The sequence below is a fragment of the Suncus etruscus genome, chromosome 13 (genome assembly GCF_024139225.1).
Source record: "Suncus etruscus isolate mSunEtr1 chromosome 13, mSunEtr1.pri.cur, whole genome shotgun sequence".
NCBI classification, from domain to species: domain Eukaryota; kingdom Metazoa; phylum Chordata; class Mammalia; order Eulipotyphla; family Soricidae; genus Suncus; species Suncus etruscus.
Window position 1 is genome coordinate 25054029 of NC_064860.1, and position 20961 is coordinate 25074989.

Here is a 20961-nt window from a genome sequence, read left to right on the forward strand (position 1 = left end):
TTTTTCCTGGGAATTTATCCTGTGGCGCTTCTTGTAGCTATAGTGTATGTCAAACACAGTGCAGATTGCAAGAGGAAACAATGGAAATAGCTTTTAAGTTTTGTAGAATTTGGCCATATATTAGGGCAGCTAACAAATTTAGTTTTTTTTGGGGGGGAGAGTTTGGGGTCACACCCGGCGGCACTCGGGTTACTCCTGGCTCTGTGCTCAGAAATCGCTCTTGGCAGGCTCAGGAGACCATATGGGATGGTGGGAATCAAATTCATGTCTGTCCTGAGTCTGCTGTGTACAAGGCAAATACTCTGCTGCTATGCTATTTTTCCGGCCTCATTGAGAAGCAATTTTAAAATACAATTAAGCAAAAAAGGAAGTACAGAAACAAAAAAGACAAGTGAATTTTGTATTCACACAGCTGTATATAGTTCCATTTGTGTATGCACGTACATGTACGCACACATGCAAAACTTCTGTTCAGGAAATGTATGGAAAGAAAAATAGTGATTTCAGCTGAGGATGGTAAGGAAGTCAGATGGTTGTAGAAATGTACTTTTTATATTTTACAGTTAATATTGGAGGGCTGGAGAGAGTACAGCAGGTATGGTGCTTGATTTGCATGTGGCTGACCCAGGTTCGATCCCTGGTATCCCATAAGGTCTCTTGAGCCCTACTAGGAGTAATTCCTGAATGCAGTGCTAGGATTAAGCCCTAAACACTGTTGATCCCCAAAACCCAAAATGAAAAATTTACTCATGGGCCCAGGGGCCTCTTGGGTTTTTCTCAGTCATTAAGCCAGGCTCCCAGATATGTTAGCATTGGGGCCCCAAGGCTGACCCTTTGAGCACTGATGGAGCATGTAAGACTGGGTGTGGATCTCAGGCCCTCTCCATACACAGGTCTGACTCCTCAAGTCATTTCCTGTACCCCTATTGAAACCATTTTTATGCCATTTAAAAATGTTTTTTCATTTAAAAAATTTTGTTTTGTTTTGTTTTTTGGACCACATCCGTGACACTTGGGTTACTTCTGACTATGCACTGAGAAATCGCTCCTGGCTTGGGAGACCATATGAGAAGCTGGGGGACTGAACCATGGTCTGTCCTAGGCTAGCACAAGCAAGGCAGACACCTTACGCCTTGCGCCACCGCTCCGGCTCCATTAAAGTTTTGTATACTATTTGTTATTGTCTATTTTTTCATGCTTTGAAAAAATTTGTTATTGCCTATTTCTTTCACGCTTATACTTCACAAGTTTTTTCAAATTGCAATAAAATTTATTTAATTTTAAAAATTAAAAAAAAAAATGTCCCCAAATGAGACAAACAGCAGCATTTTCCAGAGTCCTGAGAGTTTCTTTGACAGCCTCTCCTCCCCCAGTGCTTTGGAGAAAAATGTGAAACCCTTCCTTTTGCAGCGGGCAGACTCAATGCAGCTTGTATCTGTCTGCTTCAGGTTGAAGGCGGATGGGGAGGGCACATACCAGTGCAAGGAAACTGGCCTCATCTTTGAGGTTACCAGGAAGGTTGACATCAAGTACTGCATTTTGTCCTGGAGCAAGTACGCGGACCTGGTAGTGAAGCCCTGGGTGGTCGGCGGGCCCCTGTTTGACGTGAACTGTGAGCCGGGAAGTCTAAGCTCCATCCAGTTCCCGCACTCCCTCTGCCTAGGCAGTAAGTACCTGGCCCTGCTCCGTGGCTCGGTGGTGTGCAGACGTGAGGGCGAGCAGTTGTGAACATGTGTGAACATATGTGGTTAAGCATGGCACATGGATGAGCACATGTGGGCGAGCATACAGGTGTGGGCTGACATGCGTGTGAGCTGGTGTGCACTTGTATATGTGAGTGAAAAAACATGCATATGCATGGCATATGGGTGTGACTGCACTTGTTTAAGTATGAGCAAACATACAGTGTGTTGTATGATCAGGCCGACACTTGTAGCATGTGCGGACGTGTGCATTTGAATGGGTGTACTCATGTGAGCACCTGGATATGAATATGTGTCTGTGTTTAAGCCCTGACAGTCACTTTTTGGCTTTAGCAGGTCATGACTCTGACATGACGTTCAAGGTCTTCCATGTGAAGAATTCCGGGGCATCATTGGAACACATTGTGGACTACTCCACCAGCCACGTGACGTGGCGTGTCAGCTCTCTGTCCCCAGTGGGGCCTGTTATTCAGAGCGAGGACACGATGTCCCACCATGGGGCTGTGATTCTCTACAAAGCTGTGGACCAAAACCCATCCCTGTCCTTCCGAGTCTACATCGCCACCAACAACGAGTCCTTCATCAAGGTAGTGGCTGGACGCATGTCACACATCAGCCATGTCAATTGGCTAGACCAGAGTAGCCTGAACTCAGCTACTCCCTAGGTGGAGTGGTTGTGGTTGTGATGTGTGTGTGTGTGTGTGTGTGTGTGTGTGTGTGTGTGTGTGGTTGTGTGTGTCTGCAGAGTCCTGACTCCTGGAATATGGTGCTTCTCCCTAGGGAAAAGGTTCACACCTTGGCTACAACCCAGCCATTGGGTTTTCTCATTCAACTGCTTAAATATGCTTTGAGATTTCAGAGTTAGACTGCTCTGTTTGTGGATCAATCCTCTATCAGCACACTCCACCCCAGTTCTCCAGGGGATTCTGCAGAAGGAGTTGAGGAAATGCTGTTTCGTCATCTGGTTCTTTCCATCAGCGTAGGGAATTCAGGATATGGTCCAAGATTAGCTCGTTTCAAAACAGGTTTTGGATCAAAACAAATGAATGTAAGGTACTGGGTTTTGTAGCTAAAAAGATCTATAAAGCACTTGCCCATGCAAGGTGTCTGGAATTTGTTTGCCAGGATTGGAGCATGCCTGGAGGAGTTATTGTGTTTTCTGAAATCTTGCCCCAGTTGCAGGCTGCTGCCCACATTTCCTTCCATACCTCGACATGTCAGAACAGGGGTGGTGGTTGGAGGTATGTGTGTAGGAGATAGCATGTACAGTGGCACTGGTGGAGGGTAGAGATGGACACATAATAGCCCACAACTTAGGATCCACATCTGCCATGTCCTCCACGTGCAGGTGGTGTCCTGTTGCAAGGGTGTGCAATTAAATCCTTTGTTGGATATTTGTGAATCCCCAAATAGTTCCCAGAATGAGAAATTGATTCCCATCCCCTTGTCCCCTTTGGGGGGAGATCTTGGTAATATTTATCCGCAGCAAATAATCCACACAGACAAGAAGGTTAGGGTGTCAAAGGTTGGACAAAAAGAGTCTTTTGTCAGCCTGCTACCAGCTCTCAAAAAAGACCCCGCATGCCTCCTACTCAAGCTATTTAATCAACTCTCAACAGCGCCCCCACCTGGAAGGTCAAGGTGGGGCAACCGGCAAAGAATACTCTTACGGAAACATTTTTATATACAACCATTCAAAGAATAATCTTTTTTTTTTTTTTTTTTTTTTTAATTTTTTTTTTTTGGTTTTTGGGCCACACCCGGTGACGCTCAGGGGTTACTCCTGGCTATGCGCTCAGAAGTCGCTCCTGGCTTGGGGGACCATATGGGACGCCGGGGGATCGAACCGCGGTCCGTCTCCTAGGCTAGCGCAGGTAAGGCAGGCACCTTACCTCGAGCGCCACCGCCCGGCCCCATCAAAGAATAATCTTATGGAAATATTTTTATATACAACAGTGTCCATGCCTTGAGAATGAGTAATACTGGTGACATTATTATTTTTTTTTTTTTTTTGGTTTTTGGGCCACACCCGGCATTGCTCAGGGGTTACTCCTGGCTGTCTGCTCAGAAATAGCTCCTGGCAGGCACGGGGGACCATATGGGACACCGGGATTTGAACCAACCACCTTTGGTCCTGGATTGGCTGCTTGCAAGGCAAACACCACTGTGCTATCTCTCCAGGAATACTGGTGACATTTAAAGACTTCCCTAAGCCATAGGCTTTTAGCTTCTTTTCTTCCTGTCATTTTTTTTTGGGGGGGGGGTTTGGGTTACACCCGGCAGCGCTCAGGGGTTACTCCTGGCTCTATGCTCAGAAATCGCTTCTGGCAGGCTCGGGGGACCATATGAAATGCCAGGATTTGAACCATTGTCCTTCTGCATGCAAGGCAAACACCTTATCTCCATGCCATCTCTCTGGCCCCAACTTCCTGTCATTTGTTGGTCTCAAATTGATTTTTTTTTTTTTTTGGTTTTTGGGTCACACCCGGCGGTGCTCAGGGGTCACTCTGGCTGTCTGCTCAGAAATAGCTCCTGGCAGGCACGGGAGACCATCTGGGACACCGGGATTCGAACCAACCACCTTTGGTCCTGGATCGGCTGCTTGCAAGGCAAACGCCGCTGTGCTATCTCTCCGGGCCCGATATATTTTTTTTATAATAATTTTTATTTTGACCAAAGTGGATTACATATCTTTCACAGTAATATTTTAAGTACATATATCTTTTATTTTAATTTTATTTTTTATAATATTTTTTAACAAATTGATATATTTTTAAATCCTATCTAGGAGCTAGGAGATAGTACAGCAGGAAAGGCTTTGCACCCTGCCAACTCAGGTTCTTCCCCTGGCACTCCATATGGCCCCTATAATCCTCACAAGGAATGATCCCTGAGCATAAATGCAGGAGTGAGCTCCGAGTGTGGCCCAAAAGCCAAACCAAACCAAAGATTCACCATTCGAGATCTAATCAGCAAAGCTTTTGAATAGTATTATTATTTATTTATTTTATTGGATTGTAGGAACTGATGGGGCTGTATCCACCTGCAGGATGGAAATGGGGTCTGTTTGCATGTGTCAGGAGAAATAGATGGGGTATATGTGCACAGGCTGGGTAGAAACTGTGCTGCATGCATGCACGCACTTGAGGGTGAGTGTCAGAACACAGGTCTATCACAGTGGCCTCAGTTCTCACGTTCTGTAGGCACCCACACAGGCCTGTGTTGCTTTGGGCTAGAGCGCACACATCCAGGCCAGTCTCCACTGCCACCAATAGTACCTGGTTGTTGGGACCCGTTTACTCCTTTGTTGATTGTTTGTGTATTTGCAAAGAGCTCCCAGAATGAGAAATTGATTCCCATCCTCTTGTCCCCTTTGGGGGGGAGATCTTGGTAATACTTATCTGCAGCAAATAATCCATACAGACAGGAGGGTTAAGGGGTAAAAGGTTGGGCGAAGAGAGTCCTTTGTCAGCCTGCTGCTAGCTCCAAAACACACCTTGAGCCAGCCAGCCCACTCTGGCAACAGGCCCTGAACACCTCGAGCCCCAACTATTTATTCAGCTCTCAACAGCACCCCCACCTGGAAGGTCCAGGTGGGACAATAGGCAAAGAATAATCTTCTGGAAATATTTTCATATACAACACCTGGTCATGGGCTTCTAGCTTTGTAGGTGTGAGGGCCTGGCATGGTGTTGAGGTGCTGACATTCTTGTGATCAGTCTCAGCATTAAACTGCTTCTGCCTTAGGATATTTCCAAGTCGGTAAAGCACTCCTCGAAGAAGTTCGTGAAGATCGACAAGCCCCCTGTCTGCCAGAAATTATTGCAGAATGGGAAGAAGTACAGGCTCATCAGTGAACCTGAAGCGGAAATCACCCCCGAGGTATGTGTGTGACTGCCCAGAAAGGGCTTGGGAGGGACTGGAGCCCATCCCTGACATGCCCAAGGCCTCAGGTTTGATTCTCAGTGCAGCAATGTCTCCTGAGCACACTTTGAGATTGTCCTGGTGGGCCACACACTATGGGGAGTAGTGGGATGGGCATTCTGAAATGTTCTGAGGATCCAAAATAGGGATTTGAAATCATTTTTCTTTTCTTTATTGATTTTTGGTATTGAGGCCACGCCCTGTGATGCTTAGGACATATTCCTGGCTCTGCACTTAGGGATCACTTCTGGTGGGTTCGAGGGACCATATGGGGTGCCAGGTTATCCATCTGCAAGGCAAACCACCCTACCTGCTGTACTATTCCATTCGTCCATAGACATATGTATATATTTTTTCATAAAACTCTTCTTTAATTTTATTTATTTTTTGGGGGAGGGGTCACACCTGGCAGTGCACAGGGGTTACTCCTAGCTCTATGATCAGAAATGGCTCCTGGCTCAGAAATCGCTCCCCTGGCAGGCTCAGAGGACCATAAGGGATGCTGGGATTCTTTTTTTGGGGGGGGAGGGTTTGGGGGAATGCCGGGATTCTAACCACTGATCTTCTGCATGTATGGCCAAATGCCTTACCTCCATGCTATCTCTCCGGCCCCCATAAAACTCTTCTTTTTTTTTTTCAGGCCACACCCGTTTGATGCTCAGGGGTTACTCCTGGCTAAGCGCTCAGAAATTGCCCCTGGCTTGGGGGGACCATATGGGATGCCGGGGGATTGAACCGCGGTCCTTCCTTGGCTAGCGCTTGCAAGGCAGACACCTTACCTCTAATGCCACCTTGCCGGCCCCTCATAAAACTCTTCTAAAGTGACTGAATAATATTATTACAGTGACATGAAATATTTATTTCAAATGAAGCCTATTATTTATTTATTTATTTTTGGTTTTTGGTTTTTGGGCCACACCTGGCAGTACTCAGGGGTTACTCCTGGCTATCTGCTCAGAAATCGCTCCTGGCAGGCACGGGGGACCATATGGGACGCCGGGATTTGAACCAACCACCTTACGTCCTGCATCAGTTGCTTGCAAGGCAAACGCCACTGTGCTATCTCTCCAGCCCCAAATGAAGCCTTTTCTAACTTTTCCTGTTTATAAAGAAGCAAAATATCTCACTGATTCAAAAGATGCTGTTAAATTGAAGATCAGTCTTCAATCCTTTGCAAAAGCAGATATGCCTGGCATTTTCCCTTTAGAGGGCATAAATTTGGGGGCTAGAGACTACATGGTTAAGGCACTTGCTTTGCATGTGGCCAAGCCCAGTTCAGATCCCTTGGCACCACATATGATCACCTGAGCATAGAGCCATGAGTAAACCCTCAGTACTACTGGGTATGTTCTCCCACTTCATCCCAAAGAAGGTAGTACCTTCGCATGTCTCCTGCTCTTCTCCAGGTCCCAGCCCACCTGCACCAGGGAGAGTAATTCCTGGGCTATTGCTGTCAGCATGGCCCAGTCAGGGATCAAGGGCCACCAGCACTGGGCAAGGGCTAAGTGTTGTCATAATGATGGGTGCAGTGCTGCATGGTGACACCTGTGGGTATTAGGGGGTCCCAGAAAATAGTGGGGTCGTGTAGGTGGCTTTATCTCATTCTGGGCAATAGCATGCTCAGAGGCTTTGAGGAGGGGCTCAGGAGGCATTATCTCAGCATTGGGGGCCCAGCTGGGATTTAAGGGTTTGGGCTATTTCTGGTGGATGGGCCAGGGGGACAGGCAGTGACTGTCCCCAGGTGCCCAGTGTAGCTCTAAGAAGTGTCATCTCCTGGGGTAGCCAGCCAGGGGCGGGGGCAGCTGGGGACAGTCAGTCGGGGTTTAGATATGGTCCCACAACTTCCTGTGTGTGGCTATGGTCCCTTCCCAAGATTCAGCTCCCGGAAGGTAAGGAGGCCTGGGGTGGGGAGACACCCAGGATCAATCAGGGCATCCCAAGGCAGTTGCAGGAGGGTGTTGGGTGCCAGGCAGGGGCCTGTTGGCACAGCCCCATGTTCCCTGTGAGTTGGGAAACATCAGAGCAGGGTGGCTGGATGGTCACCATAAACAGCCCGGACTGGGAAGCTGGAAGCCAGAGGAGGGACGGTGAGTGTTCCCCAGGCCTGGCTGCTGGACCCTGCATTGACCCTGTTGATTTCTATAGGGAATTGCTACTGCACGCCCTTGTTCTCCCTCTTTATTTATTCTCTGGGAACCAGAGTCACGTGCACACGCTTGGGGTGCTTGGGGGACCCGTCACTATAGCTGCAGCTCATACAGGGGGTTGGGAATACCCTGAAGTTGGCACTTAGTTGGGGCAACACTGGGGAGTCAGACAGTGGAGCTGTGGTGGATTAAGAGCTCAAACTTGCCCCACTCGCCTCCCACTGGCCCAGCCGCATCCCACTTTCACTTTCCTTTTTGATTTTGGTTTTGATTTTGGCCACACCTGGCAATGCTTAGGGCTTATTCTAGGGCTCATTTCTTATTCCTGGCTCAGGGATTACTCCTGCAGGGCTCTGGGGAACCTGTGGGGTGCCAGGGTTGAACTCAGAATAACCATGAAAAAGGCAAGTTCCCTACACTATCTCTCCAGCTCGATCATCAACTCCTTTAGAGAAAAATAACCACTTTCTTTTTTCTTCTTTCCTTCCTTCCTTCCTTCCTTCCTTCCTTCCTTCCTTCCTTCCTTCCTTCCTTCCTTCCTTCCTTCCTTCCTTCCTTCCTTCCTTCCTTCCTTCCTTCCTTCCTTCCTCCCTCCCTTCTCTCCCTCCCTCCCTCCTCTCCCTCCCTCCCTCCCTCCCTCCCTCCCTCCCTCCCTCCCTCCCTCCCTCCCTCCCTCCTTCCTTCCTTCCTTCCTTCCTTCCTTCCTTCCTTCCTTCCTTCCTTCCTTCCTTCCTTCCTTCCTTCCTTCCTTCCTTCCTTCCTTCCTTCCTTCCCTTTCTCCCATCTTGTGCAATAGGAAATCGAATTTGTGGACGGTTCACTTTTGAAACTGAAAAGTTACATCGAGGTCTACCTGGAGCAACCTGTGGAGTTCAAATTACTGTTGGTGGAGGCGGATTCTGAGGAGATTGTATGGAAAGCAAAGCTGAGAGAGTGTAAGTGTTTGGTAGCTGACTGAGAGTGTAGGGGAGTGTGTCTGTGGGGGGCTTCCCCAGGCTGCAGTGTGGAGGAAGGTAGCCAGTTTTCAGGCTCCCTCTCTGCGTAGGCCAGGAATTGTGAGTCGTGGTGCCTTGGGGAGGCCCCAGCAGCAGAGTCTGTTCTTTCTCTGAGACTCAGCTCTTGGTGAATGGGTGTAACTTGGGGGTATCTGGGAATGTGGTGGCTGTCACCTGTCTGATCTGCTCATCCTGGCCCTGGCTCGAGGATCCCTCTATTCCATGTTCTCAGCAGCCCTCACACTCAGCTGCCCTCACTGTGGGTCAGGCTCTGGGAGACTGTCCCCTGCACCCTCCTGAGGACTTACAGAGAACCCTGTGGAGGTGGGGCATCTGGCTTCAGATCAGCTTAGGAGTGTGGCCAAATCTCCACGTGGATGGCTGGCTCCAAGACCCTTTGGTGGGCTAAGTCTCGCGAGGAGTTACTCCCGTTGCCTTGGTGTTGAGTTAACCTCGTCAGCAATGCCTCTGGCTGCACGGAGATAAGGGGTCTCCAGTGCTTTATGTTCCCCGAGCCCCCCAGAATGCTCACCATGATGCATAGAACTCAGGGTTTCTAATCCTCTGTATTCCCGGAGCCCTCCAAAGCGCTCACGTCATAGCACCTGCCACTCTTATTCGTCTGCAGCTCTTGGTGCATGTGACTGTCTCGGTTCGTGAGTTGGTGGGGGATTTTGTGGGGTTGGAATAGTTCGGTGTGTGGACTGAGCCATGGGCCAGTACAGGGACCATGTGTCCAACCCATTTGTATGTGTGTAGAGAATTCCAACACATTTGGGCTCTACAGAGTTGATGCAGGAGTTTGTTTACAGATGCACTTAAATTGTTTTATTTTGGGGGCCACCTACAATTATCAGGGCTCACTTTTGGCAGAGCTGGGGGACTATATGGGTTCCTGGATATCAAACCCAGGCTGGCTGTATTCAAGGCCAGTACTTCTACCCACTGTACTAAATCCACATGCTTGAGTCTTAACCTCAATGTTAACTTGCTCAGTGAGCCTATTGGATTTTTTGTTTTGTTTTCATCTTGGGCCTACAACTGGCTGTGCTCAGGGGTTTACTCCCGGCTCTCGGCTCAGCGATCACTGCTGCAGGGGCTCTGGGCACCATACAAGCTATTAGGATATCAAACAGGGGTTAGTCATAAGCAGAGCAATGTCTTGACTCCTGGTTTGTCTCTCCTGAGACTATTTGAAACAGTCCTTTCCTGTTGGGGATCAGGGGTGTTCTGTTCTTACTCACTTGTTGAGGCAGCTGACCTGGCCTTTCACTGTTTCCTCCCAGCAGATGGAACCGTGATCTAAGACCAGCACTGCTGCCTTCATGGGGCTTGATGGTCCTGTTTGTGGCCTCTTTTCCATGTTTGTGCCACACCCAAGGCAGTGCTGGGGTGCCATGTGTGACAGGGATCACACAGGCCTCCCACATGCAAAGCAGCCCTCCTGCTACCTCCCATCCCTTTGTGGTAGTTTTTTTGTTTTGTTTTATTTTGGGGGGGCACACTGGGTAGTGGCTCCAGGGTTATTCCCGGCTCTGAGCTCAGGGGTCATTCCTGGTGGTGTTCAGGGGACCATATGGGTTGTTGGGGTATAAACCCAGGTCAGCTGTATGCAAGTCAAAAGCTCTACCCACTGTGCTCTCGCTCCAGTCCCCCCTTGTGGTAGTTCTAAAGGCCTGTTAGGGACGAGGGATAGTACGGCATAAGGCCGTAGATGAGGGCATAAGGACTTGCGTGGTTTGACCCAGTCCTATCCCGGGTACCATGCAACTTTCCAAACAGAGTTGAGTCTAGCCCCTCAGTATTGTCCACATGACTCTGGGTGTCCCTGGCCTGAGCACTGAGGTTCTGGCCGAATTGGCTAAGCAACTCTGGGGTTGGTCTTGGGGGCTCCCCTCAGAGGATACGATGAGACCCTCATTCAACCTCTCATGAGCTCACACTATGTTGATACAGCTCTAGATGCTTCTGTTTTCTAAAGTTCTGGGGGGCTCTGCTGTTCATATAAGGAGGATACCTATTGTTGGGGTGACTGTGCTAGAACCTACATGGTGAAAATTAGGCCCAACTTTAGGGGGAGCAAGGGCATTGTGGCCCAGAGAGATGAGGGGGGGGCGGTCCCCGGCAAGCCTAGTGTCTGCAGTTGACTCAGAGGCTGTCTGGGGTGACAGCCACACCTCTGAGATGTCCCCAGCCTTGGGAGAAGCCTCCTCCCGCATAGAGGCTGTGATGTCCAGCTGAGCTCATTGGTGTGCATGGTTTCACCTCTAAACCTGGGTTTGCTCCAGAACTAGGCCCTGACACCTGATCCCCGACAGCAGGTTTCTGTGCTTGGACTGTGCCCCCTCTTGCTGAACCCACACCCTCTAATGTGTTCTCTGCTCCCTCAGGTGACTGGACACAGCAAGATCAGAACCAGAACACCCTGAAAAGTGGCTTAAGTGGTGAGTGCAGGCTGCGGGGACACAAATGTTGGCCTGCTTACCCAGGGTCCTCTGGGGCCCAGTTTTCACTGGTTTTCCCTCAGGAGTAATTTTTGTTTGTTTGTTTTTGGGTCACACCCGAATATACTCAGGGGTTACACCTGACTCTGCACTCTGGGATCACTCCTGGCTGGTTTGGGGGACTCTAAGGGGTGCTGGGGAGGGAACCAAGGTTGGGACATGGAATGGCCTGTCAGGACATGAGTTGGTCTGTGGGGACACAGGTCAGCTTGTCAGGACATGGTGCTATCTGCCTTGCAGGGTCCCGGCGCCGGAAGGGGAGCTGCAGCTTGGCTGACGAGAGTGCCTACAACAAGAGGAGGCGGCACGGGGAGCCCTCAGGTATGTGTACCCGGAGTGCCTTTCCCCTGGATCCTCCAACCTAAGTGGAAGGCTTCCTCACAGTCCCCCTTTCATTTCCCAGGGCCCTCCCCTGCACACAGAGCCTTTGGGGAAGTGGGTGAATGTGGGCAGGAGCATCCATTCCCTGCTGTTTGCAGAGCTCACCTAAGCTCCACAGTTGGTCCCCCAGACCATAATGCATCCCTCAGCCCTAAAGAACTGCAGCCCCCCAACTTAAGCCCCCAGCCCCTCCAAACTGCAACCTCCCAGCCCTCCAGACTATAGACCCCAAACTGTAACTTCCTATCTCCCCAAGTTGTAGTCCCCATCCCCCCTAAACTACTGGAGATGTGAATGTGCTGTTATGAAACATTTCCCAATGGCCTAAGTGTAAACACTTAGACTTCAGCCTCCTGGTGGTGCTCCTCTCACCTCTTCACCTAAGTACCTTCTTTTTGTTTGTCTTTTGGTTTTTAGGGTCACACCTGCCTATGCCCGGGGGCTTCTCCTGGCTCAGTGCTTGGGGGTCACCCCAGGCTTCCTGCTCAGAATGTTCAGCCATTTCTGTGAACCATCACTGTTGTTACTAGAGAAAAAGAAAATTAGTGAGAGCCTGAGATAGTTTTTAGAACCCAACCACATTTGGGTAGTTTTCATTCCAGAAGCATGGAGATATGGTCGATAAGGGAAAGCTCAATGCCAACTGGTGGCTTGTTCTCTGCCTGTCAACTTCATGAACACATTGTTACTTCACATCCTCCCTCCCCTCCCTTTTCCTCTTTCTCTTTCTTTCTTTTATTTCTTTTTGGTCACACCCAGCGGCTCTCGGGTTATTCCTAGGGATGCCGGGAATCGAACTGGGGTTCATATTGTGTTGGCTGCTTACAAGGCAAACATCCCCATCTTTCCTTTATTTCTGTGGTGAGAACATATAAGGTCTACACTCTTAGTAATTTTCAAGTTTACAATTAAAAAACGTACTAATTAGTGTATACAGCATAGTATTACTGACTGTACTTGCCTGGTTCCATATCTAGAACATACCTTGTAACTCATGTTAAATCAGTTTATATGATAAGGGTTGATTGTCTCACTCGTTCTTAGGCTATTTGTTTTGGTTTATGGGTCATATCCAGAGGTGCTTAAGATTTACTCCTGGCTTTGTGCTCAAGAATCAATCATATTGAGCTTGGAGGACCTTATTGGGTGCTGGGGACCAAATCTGAGTCAGCCACTTCAAGCATCCTACTTGCTATATTATTGTTCTAGCCCCTCATCGGTTATTAAAATGAGCCTTCTAAGCAAGTAGCTGACAGAATTTTAAATGCCACCTAGTGCTATAGACGTGCTGTGTCTCAGCAATTCTTGTGGGTCATAGTCCTTTCACGGAAGGAAAATGGGTAACACGAGCGGCCAAATATGAAATATGAAATAAATGAAACCACACAGAGAATGTGGGGTCAACACGTTTCTGGCAGGAGTGCGACAAGTTTAATTTTTTGAGCAGGGGAATTTATAGGGGTAAAATTAGCCACAGGTGAAGAATAATTGTAATCACAAAGCCTAGTACAACAATAACAATACCTAAGCTATGGGTGTGACTGTAAAAATTCTAAGTTACAAGAGAGAAGGTCACAACTCAAGGTAACTCCTTGCAAGCTTACTTTAAATGCAAAATCAGGATTAGGAGGAAGTAGGAAATATCTAGAACTTGATCTTTCTAGGCTGGACTCTATAGTTTTAGAGGTTAAGTGAAGGGAGAATGAGCTTCCCTATTTCTAAAGGAGGGTCAAATTCTGCATTCTGGTTACACCCTTGATTACCAGAAACTGCAGTAGCAAAGGGAATAATTGTCTTTGCTTTTAGGGCTGGCTATATCCAGAAAAAGGGGTTCTCAAATAAACTTTGGTGCTGGAATTTCTGAGCCAAATTATTTGATAGAGACCATTATTTTGCCTGATATATACAAAGGAGAGATAGTCAAATACTGGCTGAAAATGTAATGCCAGGCGTCTCTTTGGAAATTCCTCAACCATCCACGTAGGGGAAAAAGGCGTCCACAGCAGGCCTTTTGAGGAACCCCATGGGGGTTAAATTAGTTCTACCCACAAGGAAAATCTGAGGATACATCTGGTGGGCTGAGCCCCCCTAAAAGCTTAGGTATGCCCTGGCATTACAGTCTTTTTTTTTTTTTTTTTTATTTAAGGTCACACCAGGTAGTGCTCAGGGGTTACTCCTGGCTCTGTGCTCAGAAATTCCTCCTGGCAGGTTCAGGGGACCATATGGGATGTCGTGTTTGAACCACTGACCTTCTGCATGCAAGGCAAACACTTTACCTCTATGCCATCTCTCAGGCTTGTCTTATTGTAATAGTAAATAATTTCTTTGCTGTGAAAATAGAAGGTGGAGAAATAACAGCACCAAAAAAAGAAATTAGCAATCTGATCCCAGCAATGTGGGGTACAGAAGTTGTAATAAATATAAAACTTACATGAACTAAATTGGTCAAAATAGTATGAAGACTAGGATATCAGTTAGTATCTAAGTTACGAGGACTAAAATATAGACTAATATAAACAGAGAATCTTTCCTGACACCGAGGAGTTAGAACAAATAGGTAAAGCACTGTATATAAGAAAATTATAAGAATCAAAAAAAAGGGGCCGGAGAGATAGCATGGAGGTAAGGCATTTGCCTTTCATGCAGGAGGTCATAGGTTTGAATCCCAGTGTCCCATATGGTCTCCCGTGCCTGCCAGGAGCAATTTCTGAACCTGGAGCCAGGAATAACCCCTGAGCACTGCCGGGTGTGACCCAAAAGCCACAAAAAAAAAAAAAAAAAAAAAAAAAGAATCAAAAATAATTGGAGTAATGCTAATATTTTTTGTCCCTGCCATAAACATAGGAAATTTAAAGTTCAGAGTGGTAGACTTAAACAATAGAAAACAATAGAATATATAAACAAATTTTGTTAGAAGGGGAACTGCTGGTCTGCTGAATCTCCTCATATACACACTATTTTTTCCTAAATTCCAATGAATTTAGATATGATAGTAAATGGTAGCAGCTGCTGTTAAACAAATTAGGCTTAACAAGAAACATATACACAGAAGAGTAAAAGGTGGTATTTTTGTATAAGAGTCTATAAGTTCAGTGTTGATTTTTATGAGTGTATCAGTTCAGTTTTTTAATTTTTATCTGCGGGTCTGATGTCACCTGTTCCCAGGCACTCTCCAGTAGTTAGTCTTTGTAGATGTCACAGGACAGGGGGTCGAAATTGGCAGCTGTATCTACAAGCGGATCCTTTCTCTGTCTAGGTGGAGACTCAATCCAGGCAAAGACTGTCCAGAGGGCCAGATAGTTCCTGTGTTCTTTCTGAAAAAACTGGAAACTTAAGCTAGATGTTAGTGCAGACGTTGTTAAACAATATTGTTGCTTACTCTTGACCTGTATTAAATTCTGATAGCTTCAGTTATTTTCAGGGGAAGCTATAGGCTTCCCTTCTAGGTTTATATTCTAGAAGTTCTATCATTTAAGAAATATTATGGGGGCCGGGCGGTGGCACTAAAGGTAAGGTGCCTGCCTTACCTGCGCTAACCTAGGACGGACCTCGGTTCGATCCCCCGGCGTCCCATATGGTCCCCCAAGCCAGGAGCGACTACTGAGTGCATAGCCAGGAGTAACCCCTGAGCGTCACCGGGTGTGGCCCAAAAACCAAAAAAAAAAAAATATTATGGGCCCGGAGAGATAGCACAGTGGCATTTGCCTTGCAAGCAACCGATCCAGGACCAAAGGTGGTTGGTACGAATACTGGTGTCCCATATGGTCCCCTGTGCCTGCCAGGAGCTATTTCTGAGCAGATAGCCAGGAGTAAACCCTGAACACGGCCAGGTGTGGCTCCCCCCCCCAAAAAAAATAAATATTATAAAGAAAATGTGGGCAGAGAAAGTCCATCCTCTGTCTTTAGGGTGGCAAAGGGCTGCAGTCTACCTATAAGAAAAGATGAAATTTTTACACTACCTTACTCCAAGTGAATGCAATTGACTGGTTTGATTCTGCAGTTGCCCTGAGGCATCCTTATATTCCTCAAACATTATAGGTGAACAAAACTCTGCAGCATCAGAAGATGCAGTATATGGACTGGACATTTCTATAAAATTTGTAATTCTTAGCACAGGAGTAGCAGAAGTCAAAGCCAACATAGATCTATTTTTAAAGGCTTTTTTTCTCCAGTTCTAAGTCTAATTCATAATTCAACCAATTTTTAGATCCTTTTACCGAATTTATAATCTCAGAAGGTCCCTGGTTTTGTAATTTAGCCTTTTGAGCCCTAGGTTGTAATTCAGGTCTATCATCTGTAAGATTACCAATTTGTGTCCATATAGAAGAAGAGATAGCCAGATGAACGTTTTCTGTGGCTTTATGTTCATGAAACTTCAGAATGTCCTGGTCCATCCTGTTCCTTAAAGAACCGGGGACTAACTTTATGTACGACAACCTGAATAAATTATTGTAATTGTTGTTTAGTTAATGTAGTTGTGAACTTGTACCTTAAAACAGTAGGAAAATTCTGTTTACCTTCTCGTCTTAAACCTGTTGCTGTTCAGGGAGTCCTAGGCACTCTGACGAGGTTCCTGCTTCGTGCACCTAAAAATAAGATGAAAGAGAAAATAAGAAGGAAGAGAAAAGAGATAGCTTGCTTTCCTCCGATGGCCCCCAAACGTAGAGCGCCAACTGCTGTAGACATGCTGCATCTCAGCAATTCTTGTGGGTCATAGTCCTTTCACGGGAGGAAAACGGGTAACACGAGCAGCCGAATATGAAATATGAAATGAATGAAACCACACAGAGAATGTGGGGTCAACATGTTTCTGGCAGGGCTCCTCCAACCATTAGGTAGCTTATAATCAGGGGCCTGAATAAATTATCTGATAAAGATGTGCTTTGCTGTAGGTATTTTCACAATTTTGGGGGGGAGGATGACGCTCGGGGGTTACTCCTTGCTATGCGCTCAGAAATTGCTCCTGGCTTGGGGGGTCATATGGGACACTGGGGGATCGAACCACGGTCCTTCCTAGGCTAGCACCGGCAAGGCTTGTGCCGCTGCTCCGGCCTCTTCACAATATTTTTTAAGAGATCAAGTCACTTGCCTTGAAAGTCAGTATGTTACTGTGGTTTTGTAAAACCGTCTGTGCTCACCCATAACGGAATCTGGAGATCTCTTTAACATTTAGGTTTAGGGCTGGGGAGACAGCAACAGAGATTTGGACACTTGCTTTGCTTGTAATTGACCCTGGTTAAGTCCTAGGGCCTCCTGGTCTGAGCACAGAGCTGGGAGTATATCTGTTGCTCTATCAGGTGTGGTCTAAACCTCTCTGCCACCCCCACCCCCCAATTAGGTTGAAAATACTTAGATATGACTGCAGGGCTGAGGATGGGAGGAGGGACTCCCACTGTGGGAAGAGGGACTAGACAGAGAAACCTGCCTGGGGCATTACAGGGGGACCATAGTGGGTGGCCATGGGGTGCTAATAGAATCCCTCAAGCACAAACACACACCCTCTTGCAAACAAGTGTGAATTTAGCGAAGAACAAGAAAATTGAAGGAAGAAATCAGGTGCCATCTGAGAATTAGTGCTGAGAACTGGAGGTTTTCTTTGCAACAGCCCCTTAGAGATCTCAAGGCAGCCACCCTTATTCAAAGCCATCAGGGGGCGCAGCTGTCTCTTTGAATGGCAGGTTCCTCCAAGATGGGCACAAACATCTTCCAAGTCTGTCTGCGGCCTGTGCTTCCCCCGAGCGCCATTATGTGGCGCTAGGAAGCCAGGCCGGGCCCCTCTGCTGCCAGTTGGCTGCTGGTCTCCACCTGGCTCTGCTGACTTTGAAAGACTTTGAAAGACACAGTGGGGAGGAATCGCAAGGCTGGCTTTCTTCCTGAACCCATATTTATTTTTATTTTTGTTACTATTATTATTCCTGAACCCATATTTATTTTTATTTTTGTTATCATCATCATCATCATCATTAGTTTTTGGACCACACCTGGCAGTGCTCAGGAGTTACTCTTTTTTTTTTTTTTTTTAGGGGTTACTCTTGGCTCTGTGCTCAGAAATCACTCCTGGCAGGCTTGGATGGGATGCCAGGAATTGAACCCAGGTCTGTCTGGGTAGGCTGTGTGCAGAGCAAATGCCCTACTGCTATTCTATCACTCCAGCCCTGAATCCATATTTGTTGTTGTTTTTGGGCCACACCCGGTGACACTCGGGGGTTACTCCTTGCTCTGCACTCAGAAATCGCTCCTGGCAGGCACAGGGGTCAATATAGGATGTCAGGAACCAAACCACCGTCCATCCTGGGTCAGCTGCGTGCAAGGCAAACGCACTACCGCTGTGCGTGGACTCTGGCCTGGAACTCACATTTTCTATGACAAGATTTTGCATTTTTAAAAAATCCTTATGCCTTTTTTTTATGCATTTTTTGTTTTGTTTTGTTTTGGGGCCACACCCATTGACGCTAAGGGGTTACTCCTGGCTGTGCGCTCAGAAATTGCTCCTGGCTTGGGGGACCATATGGAACTCGGGGGGGATCTAAGCGCATCCGTCCTAGGCTAGCGCGCAAGGCAGATGCCTTATTGCTTGCACCACCGCTCCAGCCCCCGGCCTGTAGATTGTACAGTGAGGAAGGTACTTGCCTTCTAAGCAGCAAGGTTTGCAGAGCCTGCCAGATTTGCTCCCAGAGCACAGCTGAGTGTCCCACACACACCCCCTCTCCCCCAAATAAAATTGGCCTCGTTTGTGTTGCCGGTGCTGGCACAAGCATGGACCAACCCATCTCTCGTCCACTTCTAGACGGGGCGAGAGGCCTGCTCACCGACGAGCAACTCATCACGCTGGCAGGGCGGCTGGGGCCAGACTGGATCAAGGTCGCAGTGGCCAACTTGGACCTGGAGATCGACACCATTGATGCCATTCGGGAGAAGAAGGAGGAGGAGACCATCTGCAAGTTCAGGGTGCTCAAGAAGTGGCAAGAGAAGGCGCAGGGCCGCGCCACTGCCCAGAACCTGTACAACTGTCTCAAGGCCGTGGTCTCTGCCGAGGCCCTAGAGGTGCTCGCAGGTGAGCGGGGTGCATGACCTGCAGCTTGGGGTCCCGTGTGCAATTGGAGGTGAGGCCTGCTGTTTGGGGCGTGGTTGCTGGCTGGATCTCCTGCACTGCATAGGGGTGGGATCACAACATAGGGGTGTGGCCTGATGGATAGTGTTGGTGGGTGTGGTCGTTTGGGGGGGGGTATGGCTTTATAAGCAGGGGTGGGATGGATATGGCGCTGTGGTGGGTTCTGCTCGTTTCCTTCCAAAGGGGGACCCCAGCCTCAGAACTGATCACCTGGTTTTCTCATATTTAGAATTGGGGCTGATGTGAGGACTCTAAGGCCTCGAAGCATTGAAGGGAAGAGAATGAACAGCTAAGAGGGGTCCAAAAGGGCTGGGAAGACACAGATGTTTCTCCTGGGTTTTAAATTTCTTTTTTGGTTTTTGGGTCACACCAGCAGTGCTTAGGGGTTACTCCTAGCTCTGTGCTCAGAAATCACTCCTGGCAGTTATGGAGAACCATATGAGATGCTGGGAATCGAACCATCTGTCGGGTCGTACTGTGTACAAGGTCGGCTGCGTACAAGGCAAATGCCCTACCGCTGTGCTATCTCTCGGGCCCTGTTTTGTACTTCTTATTTATTTTTACTTTTTACTTTTTTGGGGGTGCCAGGCATAGACCAGGCCTTGCCCACAGAGGCATATTCCCATGGCCTCCACCCTCAGTGCTGAAGCACTTTGTGGTGGTTCGATGACGCACAGTTCCAAACCAATTCAAAAACTCATAATGTTTTTATCTAAAAAAAAAAAGTTTAACGCAGGCCCCTGATAAAATTTTTAAAAATCTGCATTTGATACTAAATAAAAAATTTAAGTTTACCAACTTGGGGGTTTTAATGTAGCCAAAATAGGTTAGTTTGCTGCATTTTTGTTTGTTCGTTTTCTTGTGTTTGGGGGGGCATATTAGTTGATACTTGGATTATTCCTGGCCCAGTGCTCAGGAATCACTCTGGCAATGTTTGGGGACCATATAGGATGTTGAGGATCAAACCCAGGTAGGCTGTTACATCTACCCTCTGTATTATCGCTCAAGTCCCCCTATATATATTTTTTGTTTTGTTTTGTTTTATTTTAAACTTTATCAGCCCTCCCAAAGTATTACCAGGAGACTGGAGTCCCTTCTTCTCCCCGCTCAATGAGGTACTGAACCCTAACAGTGCTCAGGAAACTTGAACCAGAGTCGGCTTTGTGCAAATCAAGAGCCTTACTTACCCCCTGTGTATTCTCTTAGCCGTGCCTACTTTATGCATCTCACCACCATGCCTGACCTGACAATGTTGCTTCCTCTTTGAATCAGATGCTGGTTTTCTGTCCCCCTTGCCACACAGCAGTCCTGAATCCCATTCTCTCTGTTAGGTTTCTTACAGGAGACATGAAGTCGGGAAGCGGAGCCCCTGGGAACAGTTGGATCGAGGAACCAGACTGAGACTGCAGCCCTGTCCCGTGTGGCTTGGGGGCACGGGTGGGATGGGAAAGCACTGGGGTATGTTAAGGAAGGGGGAAGCCAATCAGGATTGTGAAATCTCCCTGCTACCCGCCCACAGGAGGGGACCCCTTCTTTTAGGTGCTTCCTAACCTCCAGCCCCACAGGTGAGAAATGGGGTGAGCCCCCCCCCCATAACCAGCACAGTGTGCACCAAGCACTGGGACACATTTTTTGTTTGTATGTTTGTTTGGGGGCCATACTTGACAGTGCTCAGGCTTACTTCTTTCTCTGTGCTCAGGGGTCATTCCTGGCAGTGCTTGGAGGATCTTTTGTGGTGCTGAGGATTGAACTCAGGTCTGTTCGCGTGCAAGGCAAAACGCTGACTGATGTACCATTGCTCTTGCCCTGTTGGAACATTTTTAGCCACAAAGGGACACTGTCCTTAAATCCACCACTTTAGCCCCTGCATTTCAGGGCCTGGCTTGAGGTCCCTTAAATCCAATTCTGTTCCCTGGGTCCTGGAGAGCCCGAGATGTTAGGTCCCTTTCCATCATCTTTACCCCAGATGAGGAACCCCAGAGACCCTTGGTGACCAAGCTGCTGGCCAGATACAACTTTTCTTCACTTGGACCCTGGGATCCATAACTTGGGCTGGGAGTGCTTCTAGGTATAGACTTAGCAGGTGCCCCATGTCTTCCTAGAGGAGGCGTCCTCAATGTTTGGGCCACATTGGCTCTGGGTAAAGGCGCTTTTTTTTTTTATTATTATTTTTTTTATTTTTGGGCCACACCCGGT

General features: G+C 47.8%; 1 protein-coding gene across 1 annotated transcript; it reads left to right on the plus strand.

Annotated features, from left to right (window-relative positions):
* The first annotated feature begins 1422 nt into the window (after nucleotides 1–1422).
* On the plus strand, nucleotides 1423–20340 carry LOC126025752 (NACHT, LRR and PYD domains-containing protein 1b allele 2-like). The gene is made up of 8 exons (XM_049785529.1): nucleotides 1423–1666; nucleotides 2040–2290; nucleotides 5451–5585; nucleotides 8571–8709; nucleotides 11160–11213; nucleotides 11514–11600; nucleotides 18442–18708; nucleotides 20097–20340. The coding sequence occupies exons 1-8, from the start codon at nucleotides 1423–1425 to the stop codon at nucleotides 20114–20116; spliced, it is 1197 nt and encodes a 398-aa protein (XP_049641486.1). The 3' UTR covers nucleotides 20117–20340.
* Nucleotides 20341–20961: the final 621 nt, after the last annotated feature.

Coding starts and splice junctions, on each gene's coding strand:
- LOC126025752 (XM_049785529.1), top strand. CDS start 1,423: ATGCAGCTTGTATCTGTCTGCTTCAGGTTGAAGGCGGATGGGGAGGGC. Junction 2,291..5,450: donor ACAACGAGTCCTTCATCAAG/GTAGTGGCTGGA, acceptor CTTCTGCCTTAG/GATATTTCCAAGTCGGTAAA. Junction 11,601..18,441: donor CGGGGAGCCCTCAGGTATGT/GTACCCGGAGTG, acceptor GTCCACTTCTAG/ACGGGGCGAGAGGCCTGCTC.